The sequence below is a fragment of the Pseudophryne corroboree genome, chromosome 10 (assembly GCF_028390025.1).
Source record: "Pseudophryne corroboree isolate aPseCor3 chromosome 10, aPseCor3.hap2, whole genome shotgun sequence".
NCBI classification, from domain to species: Eukaryota; Metazoa; Chordata; class Amphibia; order Anura; family Myobatrachidae; genus Pseudophryne; species Pseudophryne corroboree.
This window is the reverse complement of record NC_086453.1, coordinates 387,091,618-387,110,132: the sequence shown is the minus strand read 5'-3', so window position 1 is coordinate 387,110,132 and position 18,515 is coordinate 387,091,618. Positions and strand designations below refer to the sequence as shown.

Sequence of the window (18,515 nt, the reverse complement as noted above, 5' to 3'; positions counted from 1 at the left end):
GGGCGCCCAGCATCCTCTACGGACTAAGAGAAAAGGATTTACCGGCAGGTATTAAAATCCTATTTTCTCCTACGTCCTAGAGGATGCTGGGGACTCTGTAAGGACCATGGGGTTTATACCAAAGCTCCAGACCGGGCGGGAGAGTGCGTACGACTCTTCAGCACTGATTGGGCAAACATGAGGTCCCCATCAGCCAGGGTATCAAACTTGTATAGCTTAGCCAAAGGGTTTGAACCTGACCAAGTATCCGCTCGGGAAAGTAGAACCGGCAAGACTCCTCGGGCATCCGCCCAAGCAGGCCCCATCTACTTAGCAGAATGGGTCACCACCGACTTCGGTAACGGCAATCCAGTCGTAGAACGAGCACACTGAATTGTATCACAGACTCAGCTTGTAACAGACTGCAGAAACGCAGGCGCCCCAAACACGCTGGGGCATACCGGACAATCCAAGCCTCTGATTCCCCAATCTGAGCCAAATTGGCAACAGAAATATTCAAAGCCCTGACTACATGGAGAGACCTTGAATCAGTCAATGCTTAAGCAACCACAGGCATCAAACAGGCAGGATCCTGCGAAACACCGAAACCACTTTTGGCAGAACTATTATCCGAGTTCTCAAACCACTCTGTCCATACTGAAAGATCAAACAGGGCTCTTATGAAACCCAGCCGCAACTTCCGACATCCGCCCAGCAGATGCCAACTCCAAAAATATGACCACTCTACAAGAGAGAAATATTAACACAACCTTTCATAAGGTTCCCATCAGTGTGGCACAAGAAAACGCAACACTACGTCACGGTCCCATGGTGCCAATGGGAACAGAAATAGAGGTTGGATGTGCAGTACTCTTTCACGAAGGACCGAACTTCCGGAAAGGTTGCCAAATCTTTCTTGAAAGAAAATTTATAAGGCCAAAACCCGCACTTAACTTGAGCCTAACTTTAGGCCTACACCCACGCCTGCTTGCAAAAAATGGAGAAGAACGACCGAGCTGAAAGCCTTGCATAGTAGCCTTCTTGGATTCGCACCAAGACACATATTTCCTCCAAACACAGGGGCAAGGCCTTGCCGTTACTTCTGTCCTTGCCTGAAGAAGTGTGGAACTGACTTCACTGGTAACACCCTTTCTGACTAGGATATGGCGTTCAACCGCCACGTTGTCAACCGCAGCCGCAGTAAGTCTAGATACACGCCCGGATCTTGCTCTAACCGTTCCTCACGTAGAGGAAGAGGCCAGGGATCTTCTATAAGTAAATCTTGAAGACTGGATACCAAGCTCTCCGTGACTAGATCGGAACAATGAGGATCACCTTAACCTTCGTTCTTCTTACGTTTATCACCTTCAGAAGAGTGAAAACAGAGGGGACACCTAAACCGACTGAAGACCCCCAAGGTGTCTCGAGGACGTCCACTGTTATAGCTTGAGAGTCCCCAGACCTGGAACAATATCGCTGAGATCCCTCGTCGAGGCGAGACATCAATATGCCCAATTGAGGCACTCCTCAAAGACTTGTCACTTTAGTGAAACTTCTCGATGATGACTGTATCGCTCCCGGAAGGAGATCGCGTCCGCAGAGGAATCTATTTCTCCGTCGTCCACATCCGGAACGAAGACTACTAATATAGCGTTTACCAGTCTTTTCACCCAGCGGAAAACTTTTTTCGGTTTCTGCCATTGCCGCTTTGCTCCTTGTTCTGCCCTAGCGGCCTACTTAAACCACTGCTGTCAAGTCGTCCAGCAGAATTAACACGGGCAGATCACAACGCATACGTCCCTTGAAAATAGCTCCTAATTCAAGAAAGCTTATTTCAGACAAGCCTCCCAGCTTGACCATTTTATTCCGGAAAAACTTCCCCTGAAAAGACTGCTCCCAAGTCTCGGAGGTCTACATGCATGGACACCAGGATCTCATCCTGTATTCCGAAACTTCGTACCTCTAGGAGATGAGAATTTAGCCGACACCACAGGAACGAAAACCTGGCCAATAGGATTATATTCCGGCGCATGCGCAGGTGAGACCCGGACCACATTCCCAACGGGCCCCTTGAAAACCAGTCTGGCATTTGACCTGCTCACCGAAAAGGCCTCTTAGGCCGCAGCTATCTCTTCATCAATGGACATATTGATGGAATTACACTGCCAATCTGATCCGACCCCGGATCCTCAGATCTCTTTCCACAGGAACACACAGAACTTCAACCATTCCGTATCTACACTGCCACCCACCTCCGACGCCTGCGTCGTTGGGAATAACAGCCTTCCCCTGTGTTGAGGAACAGTCAGAGAGACGACAACGATTCGCACCACTTGTGTCTTGACCTCGCCTTAATCAGGAGAGTGTCCTAGTACAGAACAACAATGGCTCTTACTATTGAAAGAATACCATCCCACTGCCATCACTCCGGTGAAATGGCAAAAACAATCCTGGATATCCACCCAGGGAAACTGAATGCGGAGAACAACGCATTTAAATCTCTTAGTTTTTTTGTTTTTTTTTATAAAACAGGGCCAGCAGGACAATGCCCTGAACCTGATGCACCTCTGGTATGGCGTCGCGTACTACATCCCCTTCCCGAGGGGAATGGCAACATTTATTAGAAAATCTAGTGAGGGGAAACATCTGTAACACCAGAATGTCCCCCCTTGGATTCAATAATTAACTCACAGGTCCCAGTTTATTCCCGGGCTGACTGAAAAGTAGTAGACGAGTTCCCACCGGAGTGGGCTCCCGTCAGATAGACTCCGCGACATATGGTGGATGTGGTAGAAACTGAAAACGACATCTGCTCCTACGAACCTCACAAGGCTGCAGAACTCTTACCTTTTCGCCTTCCACTGTCTGTACAGAAAAATAAAAAGGAACGGTATCGAACCGGTTAAAAGGACTGCATCCGACAAAAGAATGCGTCACCAACCGTTGTGAAGGAAACTAACTCACGAGTTAGACTCACCAGCAGTATCCGCCGAGATTGACTGAACTGAGGTAACCCCAAACAGCAGTACACCGTCCCAGGGAAAACTCCAGTATCTCCCGGAGTCAGCCTCAGTAGTCCCTCGGCCACACCTTCTGTATACGCAGTCTGCCGCAATGTTATAGAGAAGAACCAACATAAGGAACATCCCCTCTCCTCTTAGGGCAGGGCCGTAACTACGCGTGTGCCAAGTGGGCCTGGCACGCAGCGCAGTTGCCCTGAGGGCGCACGCCCAGCGGCATGTAATGAGTCAAATTGACTCATTACATGCCGCCTCTGAAGTATGCACCGTGCGCCGCCGCAGCACTGGGGAGGAAAGCAGCGCTGGGCAGCGAAGAAGGAGGACGAGGGAGGGGGACTGGAGCCACAGCAGCGCTATTTCATTGGTAGTAAGCGCCGCTGCAGCATCCCCCTCTCCTTCCGTATTGGCTGCCCCGCGAGGCTGTGGATGCTGGGATGCGGTTCCTCCATTCCAGCATCCACAGCAGCCAATACGGAAGGAGAGGGGGCTGCTGCAGCGGCGCTTACTACCAATGAAATAGCGCTGCTGCGGCTCCAGTCCCCCTCCCTCCTCCTCCTTGTCCGATGCCTGCACCGAGGGAGTTGCAAGAGGAGCCTGACTGCCAGATGGTAAGTATCTCTCTCTTTCTTTCTTTCTCTCTCTCTCTCGGGGACACCGTCTGCCGTAATGTGTAAAAAGGGGGCCTGGCTGCCCCTACAGTGATTACTGTCGACAAGTACACAACTACCGACCCACTGAAACAGGCGTCGGCGATGACGACAGTGACCTCAATGCCAGAGCACTCACTCCTGACGACACATGTCGACTAAGCTATATTGGATAACCAACAGGGAGTACACCGATCTCTATATATATATACATCCACACGCATAATATACAGAGTAAATGCCCAATTGATGAAAATAGTGCTATATCTACACTATATAGCACTAAACACAGTGCCCCTGCACTGTCTTTTGGCGGGGACATACAGAAAAAATAGTGCCGTCTCCCGAGGTGATGGCTAAGCCCCGCCCCTTCTTGGCGCACTTCGGCGCTTTTATATTGCAAATGGGGGTGCCTATACAGTGTCACATACTGTATAGGTGCCTCAAGTGTATATATATATATATATATATATCTATATAGCTGCCCAGGGCGCTCCCCCCTAGCGCCCTGCACCGTTGTACAGACCGTTGGTATGTGTGAGCAATGGCGCGCAGCGCGGCCATTGCGGTATCCGGCGGGGGTATGGCAACCAGTGCCAAGGCACCTAAAATGTATATATCTGCCGTCGGTACCAACTTACAGTAACTTGCTGCCCAGGACGCTCCGCCCCCCAGCGCCCTGCACCCTGTGAGTGCCGTTGGTGTGTGGGAGAATGGAGCGCAGCGCGACCGCTGCATGTTGCCTCCGTTACTGAAGTCTTCTGCCGTCACTGAAGTCTTCTTTTCTTCTAATACTCACCCGGCTTCTTTCTTCTGGTTTCTGTGAGGGGGGTGACGGCGTGGCTCCGGGAACAAGCAGCTAGGCGCACCAAGTGATCGAACCCTCTGGAGCTAATGGTGTCCAGTAGCCTAAGAAGCAGAGCCCTTGAACTAAGAAGAAGTAGGTCTGCTTCTCTCCCCTCACTCCCACGATACAGGGAGCCTGTAGCCAGCAGGTCTCCCTGAAAATAAAAAACCTAACATAAGTCTTTTAGAGAAACTCAGTAGAGCTCCCCTAGTGTGTGTCCATTCTCTCCTGGGCACAAAGTCTAACTGAGGTCTGGAGGAGGGGCATAGAGGGAGGAGCCAGTTCACACCCATTGAAAGTCTTACAGTGTGCCCATGTCTCCTGCGGATCCCGTCTATACCCCATGGTCCTTACGGAGTCCCCAGCATCCTCTAGGACATTTGAGAAATAAATTTAAATCATCTGAGGAGAAACGTAAACTTGCCAATATGCCATTTATGACACAGAGTGGCAAGGAACGGCTGAGGCCCTGGCCTATGTTCATGGCTAGTGGTTCAGCTTCACATGACGCTAGAAAATTTAAAAGAGTTAGGCTGGAAAGAGCACAGAAAAGAAATGTGCGCTCTGAGATGGTATCACAAATCCCCAAGGAGAGTCCAAGTGTGTCGGCGGTTGTGATGCCTGACCTTCCCAACACTGGACGGGAAGAGGTGGCTCCTTCCACCATTTGCACGCCCCCTGCAAGTGCTGGAAGGAGCACCCACAGTCCAGTTCCTGATATTCAAATTGAAGATGTCACTGTTGAAGTACACCAGGATGAGGAAATGGGTGTTGCTGGTGCTGAGGAGGAAGTTGATGATGAGGATTCTGATGGTGATGTGGTTTGTTTAAGTCAGGCACTGGGGGAGACACCTGTTGTCCTTGGGACGAAGAAGCCCATTGTGATGACTGGGAAAACTATCAAAAAAGCAACCTCTTCGGTGTGGAATTATTTCTCCTCAAATCCGGACAACAGGTATCAAGCCATCTGTTACCTCTGTCAATCTGTAATAAGTAGGGGTAAGGATGTTAACCACCTAGGAACATCCTCCCTTATACGTCACCTGCTGCGCATTCATCAGAAGTCACTGACAAGTTCAGAAAGTTTGGGTAAGAGCGTTAGCAGTCTACTGACACCTAAATCCCTTTTTCCTCCTGTACCCAAGCTCCTGCAAGCCACACCACCAACTTCCTCAACGTCAACTTCCTCCTCAGTCAGGAACGTCCGTAGTCCTGCAGGTCATGTCACTGTCAAGACTGAGGAGTCCTCTCCTAACCGGGATTCCTCCATAGGATCTGCCGCTACTGTTGTTGCTGCTGGGAGTCAATCGTCATCCCAGAGGGGAAGTCGGAAGACCACTTGTACTACTTCCAGTAAGCAATTGACTGTCCAACAGTCTTTTGTGAGGAAGATGAAATGTGACAGCAGTCATCCTTTTGCAAAGTAGATAACTGAGGCCTTGACAGCTATGTTGGTGTTAGAGGTGCGTCCGGTATCCACCATTAGTTCAGAGTCACTATAAAGATTTGTTTGAGGCACTGTGTCACTGGTATCAAATCCCATCTAGGTTCCACTTCTCTAGGCAGGCGATACCGAGAATGTACACAGACGTCAGAAAAAGAGTCACCAGTGTACTGAAAAATGCGGTTGTATCCAGTGTCTACTTAACCACGGACATGTGGACAAGTGGAACAGGGCAGACTAAGGACTATATGACTGTAACAGCCCACTGGGTAGATGTATGGCCTCCCGCAGCAACAACAGCAGCGGCACCAGTAGCAGCATCTCGCAAACGCCAACTCATTCCTAGGCAGGCTACGCTTTGTATCATCGCTTACCTTAAGAGGCACACAGCTGACAACCTCTTACGGAAACTGAGGAACACCATCGCAGAATGGCTTATCCCAATTGGACTCTCCTGGGGATTTGTGATATCAGACAACGCCACCAATATTGTGCGTGCATTACATCTGGGCAAATTCCAGCATGTCCCATGTTTTGCACATACAATTAATTTGGTGGTGCAGAATTTTTTTAATAATGAGAGGGTTGTGCAGGAGATGCTGTCGGTGGTCCGAAAAATTGCGGGCCACTTTCGGCATTCTGCCATTGTGTGCCGAATACTGGAGCATCAGCAAACACTCCTGAACCTGCCCCGCCATCAACTGAAACAAGATGTGGTAACGAGGTGGAATTCAACACTCTATATGCTTCAGAGGATGGAGGAGCAGCAAAAGGCCATTCAAGCCTATACATCCACCTACGATATAGGCAAAAGAAGGGTAATGCACCTGACTCAAGCGCAGTGGAGAATGATTTCCGTCTTGTGCAAGGTTCTCCAACCGTTTGAACTTACCACACATGAAGTCAGTTCAGACACTGCCAGCTTGAGCCAGGTCATTCCCCTCATCAGGCTTTTGCAGAAGCAGCTGGAGAAATTGAAGGAGGAGCTAAGATGGAGCGATTCTGCAAAGTATGTGGGACTTGTGGATGGAGCCCTTCATTAGCTTTTCCAGGATTCAAGGGTGGTCAATCTGTTGAAATCAGAGCACTACATTTTGGCCACCGTGCTCGATCCTAGGTATAAAACCTATGTTGTATCTCTCTTTCCAGCAGACACAAGTGTGCAGAGATGCAAAGACCTGCTGGTTAGTAAATTGTCAACTCAAGCGGAACGTGACCCGTCAACAGCTCCTCCTTCAATTTCTCCCGCCACTGGGGCTGCAAGGAAAAGGATAACATTTCCTAGCCCACCCGCTGGCAGTGATGCAGGGCAGTCAGGAGCGAAAGCTGACATCTGGTCCGGACTGAAGGACCTGCCAAAGATTACTGACATGTCTACTGTCACTGCATATGATTCTGTCACCATTGAAAGAATGGTGGAGGATTATATGAGTGACAGCATCCAAGTAGGCATGTCAGACAGTCCGTATGTATACTGGTAGGAAAAAGAGGCAATTTGGAGACCCTTACACAAACTGGCTTTATTTTACCTAAGTTGCCCTCCCTCCAGTGTGTACTCCGAAAGAGTGTTTAGTGCAGCCGCTCACCTTGTCAGCAATCGGCGTATGAGGTTAGTTCCAGAAAACTGGCTTTATTTTACCTGAGTTGCCCCCCCCCCCCCCCCCCCCCCCTCCAGTGTGTACTCCAAAAAAGTGTTTAGTGCAGCCGGGAACCTTGTCATCGATCGGCGTAGGAGGTTACTTCCACTAAATGTGGAGAAGATGATGTTCATCAAAATGAATTATGAAGTCTTCCGGGAGGACCTTTACCAGCAATTGCCTCCAAAAAGTACACAGGAACCTGGGATGGTGGATTCCAGTGGGGATGAATTAATACTCAGTGAGGAGGATGTACACGGTGAAAGGGGTGAGGAATCGAAGGATGATGATGAGGTGGACATCTTGCCTCTGTAGAGCCAGTTTGTGCAAGGAGAGATTGATTGCTTCTTTTTTGGTGGGGGCCCAAACAAACCAGTCATTTCAGCCACAGTCGTGTGGCAGACCCTGTCGCTGAAATGATTGGTTTGTTAAAGTGTGCATGTCCTGTTTATACAACATAAGGGTGGGTGGGAGGGCCCAAGGACAATTCCATCTTGCACCTCTTTTTCTTCTTTGCATCATGTGCTGTTTGGGGACTAGTTTTTTTAAGTGCCATCTTGTCTGTAACTGCAGTGCCACTCCTAGATGGGCCAGGTGTTTGTGCCGCACACTTGTGTCACTTAGCTTGGCCATCCAGCTACCTCATTGCACCTCTTTTTCTTCTTTGCATTATGTGCTGTTTGGGGTCTATTTTTTAAATCTGCCATCCTGTCTGCCACTGCAGTGCCACTCCTAGATGGGCCAGGTGTTTGTGTCGCACACTTGTGTCGCTTAGCTTAGTCATACAGCCACCTCAGTGCAACTTTTAGGCCTAAAAACAATATTGTGAGGTGTGAGGAGTTCAGAATAGACTGGAAATGAGTGGAAATGATTGTTATTGAGTATTATAATACTGTAGGTGCAAAATTACCCCCAAATTCTGTGATTTTAGCTGTTTTTATGTTTTTTTTTTCCAAAAATCATCCAGATCCAAAACCAAAACCAATACACGAAAGAGTGGCTTTGGCAAAACCAAGCCAAAACCAAAACACGAAAGTGGAATTAGAACCAGTCATTTTCTTAACAGGGTAATAGACGCACGTGATCATGAGCACGGCAAAATTTGCAGTGTGTTTAAAATGATGTTTCTCTTGATGTGTACGGTAGTTGTTTAATGTTATTTTTAGTGGGGTAATAGATACGCGCTGTCAGCTTCATGGTAAAATTTGCAGTGTGTAATGAAACAACTGTTACCATGGTAAGGCTTGTGTGGCCGGAGAGAGCCCTCCACAAACATGGTTAATGGTGGCCGTGGCACTGAAGGGGTTAATCCTCAGCTGCCAGGCACCATTTGGACAATAGGCGCTTGGCGTCACTGTTAAACGTACTTAGGGCGCTGGGCGCGGACTGTTTAAAAATATGTTTAATGATGTGTTTTAACGTCATATGTAGTGCTCTGTGCACAGTTGTAGGATTCCATGTTTAAATGTATTTATATGTAAGATATGGTCACCTGTATTTTAAAGGGAAAAATGCACTTACTATATCTGTCTGAATAATCATCTCTCATCCTCTGGAAATAGGAAGTGGCATGCTAATGGCCCTGTCCTAGCAGAGAGGTGTGAAGGACAAAAACCCTTTTGATGTTGGACAATGCGCGGCAGGTAGTGGCTGTGAGTGTCAGATTGGGTTGAGAACCTGTAATTATTTATGTAGCTGGTTTCATTGATATATGAATCCTGAATGGTAGATGCAGGAAGGAATAACATTTGTTTGGGAAATAAAATACAAACCGTATTTGAAGCTATGTGATAAATTTATCAATAGTGAATGCTAAACGGATAACAAACGTCTGTGTGACAGGAAAAAGGAAATTGTTTTATTAATTTGTTTGTGTTTTGGATAGAAAGGGCTCAGGGAGGACATGGGGGGTCATTCCAACCCGATCTCTCGCTGCAGTTTGTCGCAGCGCAGCGATCGGGCCAGAACTGCGCATGAGACAGAGGCAGTCGCTGGGCGGGAGGGGGCTGAACGGCGGCGTTAAGCCGCCGTTTAGGGTGAGCGGTCTGGCCAACGCAGGCGTGGCCGGACAATTGGGGGGGTGGGCTGCGGCAGCTGCGTGACGGGTCACGCAGCCGCTGCGGCCAGCGGGAGCGACTAGTAACTCCCGGCCAGCCGCAGGAGCTGTGCTGGCCGGGAGTTACTCCTCAAATACAAAGACATTGCCACTTTGCGATGCTTTTGTATTTGTGCGGGGGGGCCAGCACAGACATGCGGGGCGGTCTAGCCCTGTGCTGGGCGTCCCCTCGCATGTCTGAGTTTACGATTGTAGCTGTGCTAAATATAGCACAGCAACGATCAACTCGGAATGACCCCCATGACCCCCTGTTGTACTGTGTGGAAAATTGACATAAAAAGGAGGCCTGCGAGCATCCAGAGTGTATTATACCAACTACTTTCTGCTGTGAACATCTTGCTGTATGCTGTTTCCCCTAGCAATAGGGAAGAGTTCTCTTTAGAACTATTGCAAATAAAAATACCATTTGCCTCAAGAAGACCGCGTCATCTTGTGATCTACAGGGCTATGCGAAACCTAGCCCCGTTCACCGACTGTCCAGGGTGAACCAGCGTCTCCAAGTTCCGTCTTCCACCAGCTAGTCCAGTGACTAGTGGGGATTCGTGAACACCACACAGGTGTGGTAAGGCAGCGTGTCGGCACATACAGAGCAGAACCGTGGTTCCAAATGCCAGGGCAGGTTAGGAGTTTGGTGGTGGAAGCATAAACCCGCCCATGGCGCAGTGGGTGGAGTCAGTTACAGGCGGTTACTGACGGTAAGCGGGAATCCCCTAGGTGGCCAGGTCCCGTGTGACCTAAATATCCATTCTGTGTACTGGGGACGGGACGCGAAAGCGGTGAGTGCTTTCGTACGGTACCATCCGGTCACAGCTTGTAAAACATACAGTATGTATATTACAGTGCTGTTTATCCGACATAATATATACAGTATAAATAAATAAATAATAAAAAAAAAGACTGTGTACTTTTAAAATGGAAGCATCATTTGACTTTACAATGGAAAATTAACACAGGCACAATGGTTGTTTTCAAAAGTGACATCTGGTGGACGAATACGTGTATTGCATCGACTGGAGAAACATCATTACATTGCGACTGAATACGCTACCTTGCAGCTGATCAACTTTCACCGCGACCAGGCGAAGGCATACGTAATGTGACTAGTCTTTTGCAGTACATGCCACATGGAGGATAGATGAGCGTGCCTACATCTGTAATAGGGTCCTTGTTTGCCAGATGTGCAGGATGCCGGCTGATTTTTTTTTAAAGGGGCAGTCATTTACAAGGCATGGTTTTGCCTTGTAAATGATTACCCCTTTAAAAAAAAAATCCCTCACCTTTGGCAAACTCGGACCCTATTACATACAGATGGGTCCACGGTTATCTTGACTAGTTTTCTGCGCCTAGGCACAACATGACTTATTAGCATAAACCCTTCATCTATTGTTCTCAGCTGCAATACAATACAGAGAACAATACAGCAGGGGATTAAGTCCGATTGGCCAGTCTCAGTTAATCCTATTAAAGGTCAAGATAAACGTGGACCCATCTGTATGCCCCATGGTACGCAAACTGTAATAGTACTCACACTGCATCAGCCCTACTGTAAGGGGCTCTACTAAACAATTGAGTGTGGATAATATCAATACAGAGGAAACACTTTGGGGGGAGATCAGTTGCATGTGAGGGGCTTCTGGGCATCACATATCAGTAGAGTAGTGCCAACATTGAAAGTTTTGAGATCCCAGTGGACGTGATGTGCTGCTCTGAATCAGCACATCGCGTCATTGTAGACAAATTTCTCCCTTTCAGTGTTATTTCAGTTAAAGTTATTATAGTAACAGCATTTAAGAATAACATGCACACCTTCCAAGCAGTTCCGGAAGCTTCTCTGTGACCTGTCGTTGTATGGAGGAGTGTCAAAGTCTTTCCATTTGAGTGTGTCCTCCACATCTTGGAAGGAGGGAAGACGTGTGACCGTAGGGTCTGCGCCTGGCTTTCTGCGGAGTCTTCCCCTCTGACAATAATCACCAGCAGCGGGACAATAGGCATCAATATAATTGTAATCACTGCAAATAACCTGAGGAAGTAAACGTATATTTAATACCTTTTCCCAGTGGTACAGATAACAGTGTGTTAGCAGTGTCACAGATATTCTCAGTCACACTCTTCCAGAAACTGCATCACAGATGGATGGAAACACCAGCAGATAACATCAGCAAGGGGGCACAAAGCAGCAGAGTGTCCCAGATCGTATGTGATTGTCCCACATCCTATTCTGTACCACCTTCAGGCCAGGTCATGGAGGGCTGAATCTACGTGGTCCAGGCCAGTCCCATGGTCGATATTTACCATGCCGACAATCAGAATATCGACACCACTACTGTCAACCTAACATACCAAACCCCTTCAGAGGGTGTGATTAGATCCCACTCTGAAGGTAGAAAACCATATTATCCACTCATAAATAATTACAATGAAGATTAAATAATGTTTATAAATCTATATACATATTTAATTACACTTTGTTTTTATGTGGATGCTCCCATTCTGGTTTTGGCCCCAAACATCAAATTAGGAGAAACATTTGTAGCTTATATGCATGGATTTACATTTGAACTAATGAAGTAATACGTTAATTGCATTTGTTTTTGTAGGTTTTTTTTCAATCTGCAGGTACCTTTAGTTTTACTGGCCCACACATGTCAACCTTCCATGAGGCAGCTGATTTGTCTTCTTTCTGTGTGTCCCATCAATTCTTCTATATCAGTACCATGCGCGTATCTATAATAGGTGCAAACCATGCACCCATGTTCAATAGTAACATAGTATCTAAGGTTGAAAAAAAATAATTGTCCATCGGGTTCAACCTATTTGTGGTCTCCTATGCACGATTATTTTGTATAAAATTTTGACTGAAGTTGATGACTGCCGTTCCGATTAACCCCTCTTTTTTTATAATAACCATAGTGCGTGACTATGCCCCGTAACCCTGGATATCCTTATCCATTAGGAATTTATCTAACCCATTCTTAAAGGTGTTGACTGAGTTGGCCATTACAACTCCCTCAGGCAGAGAATTCAAAACACGTATCGTCCTTACCGTAAAAGAGCCTTTACGCCGTAATGTGTGGAATCTCCTCTTCTCTAACCTGAGCGAGTGTCCATGAGTTCTCTGTGTTGATCTAACCAAGAACAGGTCCTGCGCAAGATCTGTATATTGTCCCCTTATATATTTGTAAATGTTGATCATGTCCCCTCTTAATCTCATCTTTTCCAGTGTAAACATGCCTAGACTTGCAAGCCTTTCCTCGTATTCCAGCGTCTCCATACCCTTAATAAGTTTGGTCGCCTGCCTTTGAACCTTTCTAGCTCCAGGATATCCTTTTTGTAGTAAGGTGCCCAGAATTGTAGACAGTATTCAAGGTGTGGCCTCACAAGTGATTTATATAACGGGAGTATAATACTCTCGTCCCTAGCATCAATTCCCCGTTTTATGCATGCTAATATCTTATTAGCCTTCTTTGCTGCAGTCCTACTTTGGGTACTAATGCTTAGTTTGCTATCTATGAGGACACCTAAGTCCTTTTCCAGTACAGAATCCCCTAATTTTACCCCATTTAGTAGGTAGGTGTTATTTTTGTTCTTGTTACCACAGTGCATTACCTTACACTTGTCTGTATTGAAGCGCATTCTCCATTTCGCTGCCCAAGCTTCTAATTTAATTAAGTCATTCTGAAGCGACTCAGCATCCCCCTCCGCATTTATAACTTTACACAATTTGGTATCATCTGCAAAAATTGACACCATGCTCTTTAGACCTTCTGTTAGGTCGTTAATGAAAATATTGAACAATAGCGGTCCTAATACTGAGCCTTGCGGCACACCACTTAGCACTTCAGTCCAAGTTGAAAAAGATCCATTAACCACAACGCGCTGCTCCCTATTATCTAACCAGTAAGTGCATATTGTGCTTCCTAGCCCTATTTCTTGTAGCTTATAGATAAGTCTCATGTGTGGTACAGTATCGAACGCTTTGGCAAAATCTAAAAAGATTACATCCACCTCTTTACCTTGATCTAGGTTTGCGCTTACTGTTTCATAAAAGCCAAGTAAGTTGGTTTGACAGGATCTGTCCTTCATAAACCCATGTTGATTCCTTTTAATGACCTTATTGACTTCAAGGAACTTCTGAATACTATCTCTTAGAATACATTCCAATACTTTCCCCACTATAGATGTAAGACTAACTGGTCTATAATTACCTGGTTCTGCTTTACTTCCCTTTTTGAATATAGGCACTACTTCCGCTATACGCCAGTCTTTGGGAACCATACCTGATATTACTGAATCCTTAAAGATCAAGTTCAGAATGAAGCTCCATTAGAACCCTTGGGTGAATACTATCGGGACCTGGTGACTTATTAATCTTTAAATGTTTTAATCGGTCACAGACTACTTCCTCGCTTAAATAAGTACCTATCAGTGGGATATTCTCATTATAGAGATTATGTGTTAGTCCCTGAATTGGGTCCTCTCTAGTAAATACTGTTGAAAAAAACTAATTTAGTGTGTCCGCTATGTCATTATCATTTTTGCTTAAGACTCCCAACTTGTCTTTTAAAGGGCCTATACTCTCCTTTTTTAATCTCTTGCTATTAATGTATTTAAATAATTTTTTGGGATTCGATTTGCTTTCCTTTGTTACTAGTTTTTCAGTTTCTTCTTTAGCCGCTCTTATTTCCTTTTTGCATATTTTGTTACATTCCTTATAGTGCTGAAATGACTCTGCTTCCCCGTCAGATTTGTATCACTTACCTGTCCAGAGTCCCACGTCGGCGCTACAGCTGCAGCAGAAATCACTCGGAAAATGGCATGGTGGACATTTTTTTCTTGTGATTCGAACATGTGTAGTAGACATTTGTCACAGGGAACATGGTGGGCGCCATGCTATTGGAGACCTGTGCATGCGCAAAAGAAATGAGTTGCCGGGAACATGGCCGGAGTGTGCATGTGGGCCCCACTCCTCTTAAACCGCCCTTGATCTGTACTGTTTATTATCTTTGTTGGATGAGTCTAAAAACTGCTCTGTGGTAGAGAACGGACCTCCTTCAGGTCCAGTTGGAGTGGCGCTGTGAGATGCAAAGTACCAATAATTATCAGTACTTTGCCCTAGCACAGGATCCGTTCTGCATGTGTGCAAACGGGTCCAGCAATGCAGGGTCAGTGATTGACAGCCTGCTTACTTTTTATGTGGAGGGAGGTGGCAGTGACGGCCTATGTTTGTGAAAACGAGGCGTGTCACCACTGTTTAGCGGGAGAGAAGAGGCCAGGGATCTCTATGGTTGCACAAAAATTTCCTGGCCTCTGCAATGAGCAACTTGTGCATCACCATGGGTACTGCAAGCCACATGATGGTGAGTGAATGATCTGCTGCGTCCTCGGATGCGGTTCGGATCACTACTGCAGCAGGAGGCGTATGCTTGTAATAGACGCAAGCCTCCTGCTGCATTACCATATAGTGCAACTCCAACCACATCTGAATAACCCCCAATATGCAATAGATAGGGCAGAGCTGACTTGTGTCCAGGGGCGTATCTAGGGGTCCAAGTGCCCCTGGCAAGTAAGGGACTGGCGCCCCCCCTGTTTTTAGGTATAATAATACTCTGTACTTATAACTTGGATATTTGAAAATAAAACCAAAAGTTAACAGTTTGAAAGAAATAAACTCTGGGGGGGGGGGTCGGTAGGGGGGGGTCGGTAGGGGGGGGTCGGTAGGGGGCACTGGATGACAGACACAGAGGTGCAGGGGGGTGCAAAGTGTATCAAACATAGGTTCAGGGGACACAATGCACCACACATGGGGGAGCACAGAATGTTATACACACAGGAGTAGGGGGGCACAGGGTGGCACACACACACTCACAAAGGCAGCGGGCATAGGGGGCCACACAACAACGTGAGGGGGGTAGATGGTGCAACACACACATAAGACAGGGGGTAGAGGGGCCACACACAGGGGGCTGGGGGGGAAGAGGGGGCCACACACACATAAGGCGGGGGTACATGGGGCCACACACAGGGGGGTGGGGGGAAGGAGGGCGCAAGGTTTCATGTACACACAGGGGTCCACACACCAGGGTGAGGGAGGAAGAGGGGGCCACACACACATAAGGCGGGGGTACATGGGGCCACACACAGGGGGGTGGGAAGCAGGGGGGCACAGGGCTCTCTGGTCACTCACCGCTCCAGCGAGGAAGGCCCGCGGACCCAGGCACAGGCTGAAGAGGCCGGCGGCAGGAGGATCAGAGTGTCAGCACCATGGCACTGCACGATAGTGTGAGGCCGGAATAGAGGACACTCATGGAACTGTGCCCGTAACTACTTCACCCCTCCCCCCCACACGCAGGCCAGCTGCTGGAGGAGGGAGGGTGCTGAGGCGCCTGTACCTGCCAGGTAAATATCTTAGCCCTCTCCCTCTACCCTCCTAACTCTCCCAACCAGCAGCCTAACCCTAACTCTCCCCCCCCCCCGCGCTGCCTAATGCACCCCCCTTTAGTGCCTAACCGTAATCCTCCTCGCAGCCTAACCATCCCCCCCTTAGTGCTTAACCCTAACCCTCCCTCCAAACGGCCTTCCCCGTACCTGACAGTCGGGGATTCCGGCATCAGCATTGTGATCCCTGTCGGGATCCCGACTCATCCCAAATGCCGGTATGCTGACCAGATCCCTATTATAAACACTTACCTTTTCCGCCTTCTCCCACTTGATTCTCTGGGGACCTTTCTTCCAAGATGTCGCTGCTGCTGCTGTTGTCACCCCTTAAGCTCCTGTTCTCTCCAGGCTCCAGGTTTTTAGCCACTGTGTCACTATTACAATAGCCCAGTAGTCAATTCACCACTGGTCACGTAAGGGATGAGATAGGGGGAGGGGTCAATGGGCGCTGTTGTAAAGTCTCTGCTCTGTTCTATCTCTGTCAGGAAGGAGGGGGAGGAGCTTGTTGGACCTGTGATCCTCTGCTGCTGTGGCACGGAGAAAGGGTTGATTCTATATCGGAGTGGGAGAAGGGACCTTCTGACGTACCTAGGGTATATATATAGGGTACATATAGAAGCTGAACATTTTGTTTTCTGAAACTGCCAAATCCCTAAAAAACAGAACAAAAATACTCACTTTCCATTCGGCTAAGTAAGAGGATTCATAAATAATTCCCTGGGCATCACTCTCTCCAACATAATCCTCAGTACAGATAGAACAGTTGGTGTCTCCTCGCCAGTCATAATAAGGGAGAGCAAATCCTTCATCGCCTGTCAGAAGCTGGATTTGTCTCTCGATAAACAGGAGCCCCAGCCGGTGCCAACCAGGAAAGGCCGGACCTTGATAAGCATATGTTTTACTGTTATCAAATGTTCCATTTTTCATAATTGCCTTCATAGAGTAGTAATGGATCCAAGCAAAAACCTCATAGACTGAGGCATCCACGAAGCGGTATGTGTCCCGGTTGTGTCTGTTTCCAGTGGACAGGACAACAAAGTCTTTGCTTCTTGTGGTTTTGGCCAAAGCTAAATAGCTAAAGAACCTTTTCCTTTCAACAAGTGAGAGTTGCCGAATCTCTTTCCGAACATTAGTCTTTTGTCGCTCACATTTTTCTCCAAAGAAACCATACCTGCAACTACCACAGTTATAGCCACTATAGTTTCCAAAGCACTCGCAGGTGTGGTCATAATACTGATTGGGCCAGTCCAAGCGATCGTCATCATATTGGCGAACGTAACCATGATGTTTATCTAGAAGAAATATAGGTTTCAGTACTACCCAGCCACGGCACTGGCCACGCCTGGAGTTTGAGCCGCAGCGGCTGCCATCTTTCCAGTATGGGCAGCAGTACTTATTATTTAATGCTTCCTGCGTGGTGCATTCCCTGGGAAACTGACTATGAACCACACCCAGACAAAGTGCCGTGAAGGCACACAGTAACAGCATGGCTTGTTGCTGCAATAAGCTGGAAAACATTGAGAAATAACATTAAATAGACTTCAAAAGTATAGTTCTAGCTGTAACATCATAGCAAGTGATTAAATTATATTAACCAGCATATTTTCACAATAAGAATCTGATGAGATGCATCTGACAACATTACACATTACGGGGGCACTGTAATTTCACAAAATAACATACCATCTTTTTCACAGAGATTAGTCAATGTTGAGACTAACTAGGAAAAAATTAACCCAACCGGATTTCCCATTTCACTTTTTGATTATGTTATATTAGATACTAAATGATGTGTTTGTCCGTGTCTGAACAGATCAACACTTTAATTTCTCCATTGAGCGCCATCTAGTGGCTCCCAGCACCATAGAGGTGAGGAGCAGCATTATCCTTTTATTATATAAGATTTTTTAATTTATTTAACTTACCATCTTCTACAGTTCGGCAACATAGTTGCAGCAAAGTGAAATAATGTATTGCCCTTAACCCGTCTATTTCAGTGATCAGGGAAGGACAGGTGTGAGATCTCACACTATTTTGAGGTCACAAGCATATTCTGTAAATTAGAACAGTTTTTGCATATTCCTATTATTTTCCAAAGTCAGCAAAAAACAAACAAGCAAACAAACAATTATTTACAAATCATATAATCAATTAAGGAATATAAAGTTAAATGAAAATAAAGCAAAATTTGCAGGTTTTTTGGGGGGAATTATGCCTTGTGCAAATGACCTTCATACGTGAGAGTAAGCAGAGATAGTGTCTTAAATCTATTTTTTTTCTTTTATGAAGTTAATTATTTGAAACAGTCAAAAGTCCCCATTTGTAAGTATATAAAAATTAGTAATTTTATAAGGCCAGGATTGAGATTAAAAAACCTATACAAAAAAATT

General features: G+C 46.7%; 1 protein-coding gene across 1 annotated transcript in view; it reads right to left on the bottom strand.

Annotated features, from left to right (window-relative positions):
• LOC134965705 (tyrosinase-like) overlaps window positions 1-17,613 on the bottom strand; it is a 33,506-nt gene extending 15,893 nt beyond the window's left edge. Inside the window, exons 1-2 of the mRNA XM_063942013.1 lie at window positions 16,804-17,613; window positions 11,497-11,710 (exon numbers count right to left, since the gene is read on the bottom strand). Coding sequence (XP_063798083.1) covers window positions 11,497-11,710; window positions 16,804-17,613 — 1,024 coding nt within the window. The remainder of the gene's footprint in view (window positions 1-11,496; window positions 11,711-16,803) is intronic.
• Between the last annotated feature and the right edge of the window lie 902 nt (window positions 17,614-18,515).